This window comes from Phascolarctos cinereus, unplaced genomic scaffold, assembly GCF_003287225.1.
Source record: "Phascolarctos cinereus isolate Bilbo 61053 unplaced genomic scaffold, phaCin_HiC Scaffold_3;HRSCAF=262, whole genome shotgun sequence".
Classification (NCBI taxonomy): domain Eukaryota; kingdom Metazoa; phylum Chordata; class Mammalia; order Diprotodontia; family Phascolarctidae; genus Phascolarctos; species Phascolarctos cinereus.
Window position 1 is genome coordinate 1,004,070 of NW_027555736.1, and position 8,966 is coordinate 1,013,035.

At 53.9% G+C, this 8,966-nt stretch overlaps 1 protein-coding gene across 6 annotated transcripts in view; it reads left to right on the forward strand.

Annotated features, from left to right (window-relative positions):
* Positions 1 to 611: 611 nt before the first annotated feature.
* Positions 612 to 8,966, forward strand: part of CFAP46 (cilia and flagella associated protein 46) — a 149,011-nt gene continuing 140,656 nt past the window's right edge. For all 6 annotated transcript variants that reach the window (XM_020973052.2, XM_078150669.1, XM_078150671.1 and 3 more), the window contains exons 1-6: positions 612 to 720; positions 970 to 1,047; positions 6,030 to 6,154; positions 6,575 to 6,706; positions 7,520 to 7,584; positions 8,081 to 8,245. In XM_020973052.2, the coding sequence (XP_020828711.1) occupies positions 999 to 1,047; positions 6,030 to 6,154; positions 6,575 to 6,706; positions 7,520 to 7,584; positions 8,081 to 8,245 (536 nt within the window). In that variant the 5' untranslated portion in view covers positions 612 to 720; positions 970 to 998. The remainder of the gene's footprint in view (positions 721 to 969; positions 1,048 to 6,029; positions 6,155 to 6,574; positions 6,707 to 7,519; positions 7,585 to 8,080; positions 8,246 to 8,966) is intronic.

The following is an 8,966-nucleotide window of genomic DNA, read 5'->3' on the forward strand; positions in this document are numbered from 1 at the left end:
ATATTTCGGTTACTTTTTTCCTTAGGAGAACTCATCATCAGTCTTTCATTGCCTTCCACCTCCTCCTTCCCATCCATCTCTTGACCACTGTCGTCAGATGCTCTACTGGGCCGCATTTTTGTTTAGGAATCTTCATCAGCTGCTCGGGAAGATCCTCTGCCTCAGTTTGCTGCTCTACTGTCCTCATCAGCTTCTTTTGGACTGCAGCTTGCTTTGGGGTTGTCCCAAGATTTTCCTGAACAGAATTTGCATCATCCACAGCAGACTCTGCCACTTTGTTTTCTTCCTCTTCTTTTACTCCTGCTGCCATGGATGTTGGAGTTGCCATAGGCACTCTGATGCCAATTAGGTCTTCCTTTTTTGTTTTTCCCTTTGGGGTTCTTATTACTTTCTTCATGCCTCCTGGCTCATTGGGGTAATTTGGTGTTACAAACAGTCAAGGACCGTTTCCGGTCTTTATTGTGGGCCTGGTGCTGAGAGGCCAGGAGCCTCGGGGCTCATCGGAGATTCTCCCGTCTGCAGGGAGGGGAGGAGGAGGCTGGGAGTAGGAGGTGGGCCTTCCCGAAGACCCAACCCGCCCTCCCCCCCCCGCCCCTCTTCTCCGTTGCCAGGACACAGAGGGACGCTACCCTAAATGCAGAGGCGGCGGCGTTGGCTGCCGCTGCAGTTTGAGCCAGCTCCCTGGGACTCGGACCTCAGACCCCACCCTAGCCACTGCAGGTAACCAGATGACTCCGGGGGTGGCATGGAGAAGGGGTCCGGCATCCTGGGGGGCGGGGGGGAGCCCCAAGACGCCCGCTGGCTGGGCCCCGGCCCCTATAGACTACTGATCCACGGCCTGGCTGGGGGGTGCGCTCCAACCCGGGCTGAGGCCGCGGGGCCTGGAGCGTTGGCTCTTCTACTTGGAGGGAGCGGGTCAGGCAGTTGGTTACCCCCAGCGGGGCGGCCACCCGCCCTCGGTCTCCGCAGGCTCCTTACCCGCCCTAGGAGGCAACATCATGGACCTGACCGTGAGGCAGCTTCTGTGCGATGCAGAGCAGCGCAGAGGTAAGGGGCATAGGGGTAGAGGAGGGGGCAGAGGGGAGGGTGAACGTGGGAAAGGGGAAAGGCCAGGCACAAATGGGGGGAGGGGTGCAACTATGGAGGCGGTGGAGACCTAACTGGGGGGGTGGGGGGTGAGCAATCAGTAAAACCTTACGAAGAAAAAAAGATTCTGTAAGATGGAGAAGAGAAGACAGTGGTTTGGGTGGCAGGCATCGCCCTCAGCGGGCCGGAAAAATAGTGTCCACATATATGTAAAACTGTACACATTCATGCACGCTCATGCAACGCTGTGAGGCCTGTCAAATGTTTAGCTCTCCAAGAAAAGCTGCATACAGGTTTAATCTGCATCATTAACCCTCCTCATCATTTTCTTAAGTGTAGACGATTTGCGAAAAGATCAGTCTCCCATTTGCAGTGTTGGCCGATTTCTGAGGTGTGACGCTCACACTGAACATTTCCCAGTTGGCCCTTACTGTTCTGACCTGTCTCCGGTGCCCCTTGTGATGACAGAGACAGAGATGGGGGGAGAGACAGAGACACAGAGAGACAGAGACAGAGAGACGGACAGAGACAGAGAAGGCTGGGGTGTCCTTCCGGAGTCCTGGAGGAGGGGGAGGAGGCCAGTGCTGGTTTCTTTGGTGACTACTGTGGTCACCTGGGAGGACTTCTGGATATTCCTGCTCTCCAGAGCTCCCCCTTGTGGCAGAAAGCTTTTTGCTCGGAGACCGGGAACGGGAGCCTGTCTCTGCTCAGTTATGAAGCTTATGAGCTGTGATTTATTTTGATTTATCAACAATCACTTCCATATGCTTTTGAGTTTAAAATCCCCACCCCTTCCTCCCCACCTCCGTCTCCAAGATGGCATGCAATCTGATACAGGCTATACATATACATGCCTATTAAACATATTTTCACATTAGTGATGTTGTAAGTAAAAATTAGAATCAATAGGAGGAACCACCAGAAAGATGAAACAAAATTCAACAGAAGAGGAAAAAAAATAGCAAATAGTATGCTTTGATCTGCATTCAAATTCCATAGTTCTTTCTCTGGACGTGGATACCATTTTCCATCACAAGGCCTCTGGAGATGTCTTCGATCCTTGCATTGCTGTGAAGGGTTAAGTGTATCAATTTAGTCATCGCACAACATGGCTGTTATTGTGTACAACATTCTCTTGGTTCTTCTCACTTCACTCAGCATCAGTTCATACAAGTCTTTCCAGGTTTTTCTAAAATCAGCCTGTTCATCATTTCTTACAACACAATAGTATTCCATTACATTTATATACCACAACTTGTTCAGACATTCCCCAATGGATGGGCATCCTCTCCATTTCCAATTCTTTGCCACCCCAAAAAGAGCTGCTATGAATACTTTTGTACATGTGGGTCCTTTTCCCATTTGTATGATCTCTCTGGGGTATAGCCCTAGGAGTGCTATTACTGGGTCAAAGGGTATGCACATTTTTATAGCCCTTTGAGCATAGTTCCAAATTGCTCTCCATAGTGGTTGGATCATTTTACAACTCCACCAACAATGCATTAGTCTTCCAATTTTCCCACATCTTCTCCAGCCTTTATCATTTTTCTGTTTTGTCATGTTGGCCAATCTGATAGGTGTGCTGTGGTACCTCAGAGTTGTTTTGATTTGCATTTCTCTAATCAGTAGCAATTTAGAGCATTTTTTCATATGACTATAGATGGCTTTAATTTCTTTGTCTGCGAACTGCCTGTTCATATCCTTTGACCATTGAGATTTGATTTTAACCAAAGCAGTTGCAATTAGGTTTCAACTTCTTGTCTTTCCAAGTGGTGCAGGAGGATTTCGTGGCTGGGTACTCAGGGCTCCATATGAGCTATGCAGGGAGTGAGGTGGCTGTGAGACCTGAGGGGACTCAGGAGTGAGAGGAGGCAGGGGAGTTCTGGGGATCTGAGGCCTTTGAGACCTACCCTGCAGCACTGGGGGGGCAAGAACTGGGGCATGGTGGTCTCTGTGTGGCTGGAGGAGTGAAGTGGGGAGTCTGAGTGTTCGGAGGAATAGCAATCTGTATGTTGGAGTGCCCCAGTCTGAAGGCAGGAGATAGGAAGGAGAGCCAGACTGTGAGCCAGGCATTGAGCTCACTGGGGAAGGACGGAAAAAAAGGGGGTCTAGGGGCTACCTTTGGTGTGAAGAAGATGTCAGTTAGGGAATGTGGGGGGGGAGAACATGGCAGGTTCGGGGGAAACCAGGAGTACCTCCCACTGTCTACCCCAGCCAGCGAGCTGGAGAACATGCTACACTGTTGAAATCAGGAAGGAGCCAGGTGTCAAGGAGAGAAGGCCTGAGAAAGAAAGGGCAGAGTAGGAATCCAGAGCGCACAGTGCAAGGGGCAGTCAGGTGTGGGTCCAAGCACGGTGGAGCTTGGAGCTAGGCCTGGGCGAGAAGCAAGGTGAGGAGGGGGAGCAGAGTGTGCAGATAAGCCGACGGGGTCCCAATTACCTGGATGAGTGAGTCGAAGGGCGTGGGATCTCAGCACTGAGCAGCGGGACAGCCAGGGCAGAGGTGGCCTGCCTGACAGCTGGTGTGAATCTTGTGTCCTGCAAGATGCAGGAGGCCCACCTCACAGCAGGAAGAGGGAGGGGAGCAGCTTCCTCGGCAGAGGGAGGCCCACAGCTGGAGAGGATGGCCTGGCAGGCAGGCATTGGGCAGGGGATCTCTGTGGGCCCATTGCTGAAGACAGAGCTTTGTGGGATGTCTGCTGTGGGCAACTGGGAGCCAGTCAAAACCATTCCCCTTTTAGACTCTCTCCAGGAATCAACTGCAACTTTGTCATCTGTATGAAGGACGCCTTGGTGAAGCCAGGCCTTTAATGCAATGTTGTTGTTGTGAAGCAGGGGGACTTCATGTCCTGGGGGTGTTTCAGTGGCCTGCGAAACTGCCACGGTGCCCTCTGTGACCCCTGCTGGCTCCCCTGCCGGACCTTCATCGGCTTCGGTGGTGCAGGCCCACTTGAGTCTCATTGGGAAAGTGGGGATCCTATCAGCAGGTGGGAATCTTCTGGTCACTTCTTTTGGGAAATATTAAGGTGTGACTTTGGTGTCCCCCGCTTCTGATGCTTTAAGAGTTGATACTTTAGGTGGCACTGCAGTGGACGGAGCAATGACCCTGAGTTAAAATCCAACCTCAGACACTTACTGGCAGTGTGAGCCTAGGCAAGTCACTCAACCCAAGTGATTTAAAAAAAAAAAAAGAGTTGATCCTGCAGAGTCCTGTCCCTTGAAGCAGTGACCCGAGCTGAGCCATCTGATCTGCTGTCTTTCTTTCCGTGACCACCTTTTCCACTTGCTCACGCGGCTCCTCCACAATTGTACAAGTAGAGCTCCAGCCCCGTGGTTGTTGAGGTAGGAACATGTTTGTCATAAAAAAAAATCTTGGCAAATCTTTCCCTTTTTTCATCGCTTCTTGTCCCATTCCACTTTCACCCTGAAATGCCCCCAGGTGACTTGGCCCGGATGCACATGTCCGCCTAGTTGAGTTGAGGGGCAGCCAGGCAGGAATCCTCGGATGACTCACAAAGAGTCTGTGCTGTCCGGTGATGTGGACGATAAGTTCAAGTCACGGAGGAATCACAATTGTCGATGACTCAGAAACACTAAGGCCATGTATGGGTGCAGGCTGCCACAGATCACCAATGAGGACTTCCACCTGGGACCTGTCAGGCAATGAGTGTTCATTAAGCTCTTATGGTGTGCTGGATGTGACAGACACGGGGAGACAGACACAATAAAAAACAAAGACAACCCCCTGCCTCAAAGGGCATGAAAGGAGCTAAAAAGCTTTGGGGAGAAGGTTCCCCCGCAGGGGCATGGTAGTTAGTCTGGAGAATCAGAAGGGCAGCCAGGAGAGGAATGAAGCATGCCAGGCCTGCATCGGGGGCCTGTGACAGAGGATGACCCAGGGTGCCCCACCCCCCGGTGCTACAGGAGGTCCCAGCATGAGAAGGCAGCTGAGTCATGGCTGGTAGTTGAGGAAGAGGCAGACACCATAAAGGAAGCCTAAGGGTGGGTCTTCTCTGCAGACCACACAGAAAGTCGTGATGAGGGAAGGTGAGCGGGGCTGGCTGTCTGCATCCTCACAGTGATGTCGCATGTCTCCAGAAAAGCCTCTTTCCCTAGCTGGGGCATTGCCCAGAGCTCTTACCTCTGGAAGGGGAGACCTGGTGGGCACTGGGGGTTAGGCTTCCCACTACATGCTGAGGTGGGGGCACGGCCGGGCATTCAGCTGCTGTGCCTTGATGACCAGACCAAGCTCTCCGGCACTCAGCTTCTCAGCTGTCAGATGAGGACAGTCATACATGTGATAAGTGTCTGGGTGCTGGGGTCACTTTCCCAGCCAAGCCAGGCACCAGGCTCCTCTGGACAGGCTGCCCCAAAGCCTGTGTTTTGAATGAGTCCTTCCTCACTGTGCCTTGATATACCTACAGTGTTACATTTCCCAGCCTCTGCCTAAGACCTCAGGCGTTTGGCCCATGATGTCCCCTCAGGATGCACAAACAAATGTGCCAGAACAGAAAGGTGCAGAGAAAGCCCCACAGGAGCCCAGCCTCCTAGTGCCTCCTGGCCGCCTGGAGGAGCCATCTCACCCAATTCCCCATTTCTCCCCCACCTCAAGCCGAGGCCCAGCAGGAAAGGGCTGGCATGTAGCTGCCCATCCTCTCCCCCAGCTCACCCCGTCTGCTCCCCGCCCACTGCCCGGCTTCTGTTAGGCCTTCTCAGGGTGCTCCTTCCCACATACTAGGTCGCTGGAGGCTTTCCAGTGTTTGCACATCAGCTGTCGTTGCTCCATCATAGAGGGAGATCTGGGGGTGGGGAGAAAGAAGGGCCTGCAGAGCAGGGGGTCATGAGCCCAGACCTCCAGGACGCACACTTCCATGATGGCGCAGGTGCAGGTGGGCTCGGGGTGCATCCTTGGGCCCTTTCTGACCACACGCTTTTTGTTGAAAGATGTTGAGGCCCTGCAGAAAGCTTACCAGCTAATCAGGATGGCCAGTGAGGGCCAGTGCGCTCTGGACAGCTCGGAGAGCTTCAGCCTAGAGCTGGCCGTTCTGTGTGCCGAACAGGCCCTACAGGTAGGCCAGCACCTGTCCCCCGGCTCTGCCACAGAGCTCTTAGAGAGCCCCTCTGGGAGGGGGGGCCCCCCAGTCCAAAGCAGAGACATTGACCCTCCCTTTAGCTGAGCTCAGAGTATGAGGAGGCCTGGTCTCCCTAATGCGTGAGGCTATCTCTGTCTCTGTTCAATCCACACACAGCCCCAGATGGAAGGGAAGAAGAGAGGGGCTGCTATAATCCCCATTTTACAGAGGCTCAGACAGATGATTGACTGGTCACACAGCGAGGGTCTGAGGCAGGATTTGAGCTCAGGTCTTCCTGCCTCCAGGCCCAGTGTGCCATCCATTATGCTGCACTCCCTGTTTTTAAGACAGATCAGTAAGAAATGGTAAAGGGCCAGTCAGAGCTCTGTGTGTTTGACCCGTTTGGCCTCCCCTCAGATGAAGCTTCCCGAGATCACAGAAGACTGTGTGAATCTGTATTTCAAGGGGATGCCTCCCTCCAGCCAGTTCAGGGGCAGAGCATACCTGTGCCAGGCCCAGCTGTATACGCCGGAATCCCTGGAAAAGCTGGTGAGCACTGGGGTATCACCCATCAGCCCTTGCTCGTGGGGCCTTGAATGTCAAGAAGCCTGGCTGACCCTGACATCCTGAACCTCTTCCTCGGGGCTGCTGGTGTGGGGTGCTGGGCTGTCTACACCACCGGGTCCCCCTCTCCTTTGGGGTGTTCAACCCCGATCCCTGCTCTCCTCCATGAATGAAGATTTCTGTCTTGGCCTCTGAGCCTGGAAACTTCTTTAGCCCAGACTTCTGGGGCCTTTCGGGTGGCCGGATGCTGAGTCCTGACATGTGGACCAGTATTCTTCCCAGCCCACCTCAGCTGTAGGAAGCCTGAGCAGCAGTGGGGACCCAGGCTCCAGTCCCAGCCCCAGCCCCAGGCAGCTCTTGACCCTGGCCACTTCTCTTCCCTCTCCTCTCCACAAAATGGGGCATCAGATGAATGGCCGTGTCAAATTATGACTTAAAGTTCCAAGCCCAGCTCAGGCCCCTGGACCTCAGCCCTGCAGGGCCACCCGTGGGGATGGGAGAAGGGGCAGAAGTTGAGGGACAAGGCAAGGGCTGGGGGGGGAAGGGGTCTGAACAGCCTAATCCACCAGGGCCATTCTGGCTGTACCAGCCCCCCCCCCACAACAGGGAGCCTTCTGGCTCCAGCTTTGGCCTGACTTGAACACAGAACTCAGAGCCCTTTGAGAGCCGGGGCCAGGGAGCCTAGGAGGTAGGTTGGACCTGGAATGAGAGGCTTTGGGAAATGCTCTTAAGGTTGTAGTCAATTTGGGTAGGTTGCTAAGGATGCTAATAATTCCCCAACTGTTTGTGGGGTTTCAGGATGAATTTGAGAAGAGTGTGACTCAGTTCATGAAGGCTGTCCTGTTTGGGAGTGAAGATCCCAGGTGAGGACAGGGAGGGAGCCCTTGGGGACCCCAGCTGGACGAGGTGGGCCTGGGGGTGGGCAGACCCCCGCAGAGGTCTGTCTCTCTGTCACTGGGTGTGCTGCTTGGGGGCAGTGGCCTCGGGCCTGACAGTCTGAACATGACAGTTTCCCAAGGCGGGTTAGGAAGACTCACTGGAGTGTTTGTCACCAGCAGCATGTTTGGGCCAAACTGAGGCTGCTAGGTGGAAGGAAAGAAGAGACCCAGGGTCAGCTAGGTGGGGCAGTGGATAGAGCATTGGCCCTGAAGTCAGGAGGACCTGAGTTAAAATCCAGCCTCAGACCAAACATTTGACATTTACTAGCTGTGTGAACCTGGGCAAGTCACTTAATCCCAATTGCCTAAAAAAAAAAAAAGTTTAAAGAAGAGAGACCCAGAGGAGGAGAGGCAGCCGTGGGCAAGCTGCTGGTCTGCTGGGGCGTCACCAAAGGTGACAGGACACCTGTCTGCTCCCCAGATACTATTTTCTGGTCTACAACGCATCTGTCCTGTACTGGAAGATGGCCAGGGCCTTCCTGAAGCCTGGCCACCGTCAGTATTTGATCCCGAGCCTGGCCCAGATTGTTGACGCATTGGAGCAGATCAATGAGGAAGACAAAGATTGGGTAGCGGAGCTCATGATGTGAGTAGGAAGGAGCCAAGCTGTGCTGAGGGCAGGAAGGAAGCTGAGTGGGCGGGGTCGCGCTGCTGGGCAGGATCTGTGGGGCTGAGGACCCCGAGGTGGGAACACAGGGATGCAGGCCATGGCCCTGCCTTCGGGGGGGTCTTCTGGAGAATCAGCACTCCAGGTCAAATTATGTACATGTTATGCATGTGTATATAAAACAAGTGCACATGTGATCTATAAATATGCATATATACACACATACATAAAATGTGTTGTCTGGGTGTGAGGGAAGAGTGAAAGATGACCCTGCCGGGGTTGAGCCTGGGGGCCAAGGAGGAGGTGGTGCCCCCTTCAGTAATCAGGGAGGTGGGAAGAGGGGGCTTTGGGTAGAGAGACAAGTTTTCTTTTGGAGACCTCTGTGGGATTTCTAGCTCAATGAGGCCGGTGGTGATGCCAGCCTGGAGCTAGGGAGAGCCGGCACCATCTGTGTGAGGACAGAAGCCGTGGGAGGTGATGATCCCCCCGGTGAGGGGGTGGATCCTTTCTCTGGGCCTCAGTAGGAGGCGTGTACCCAAAGGCCACACTCAGCATCTTTCTCTCTAAAGCTTTGGGTTTCCATCCCTGGCTCCCACTCACCCTGCAGAACCTCGGGGTTCCTCCCTGTGCCTATCCGCGTGCATCCTGGCGGTGTCTTTCCTTGCTGTCCCCGGGCCCTGACTCGGAGCTGGCCCATCAC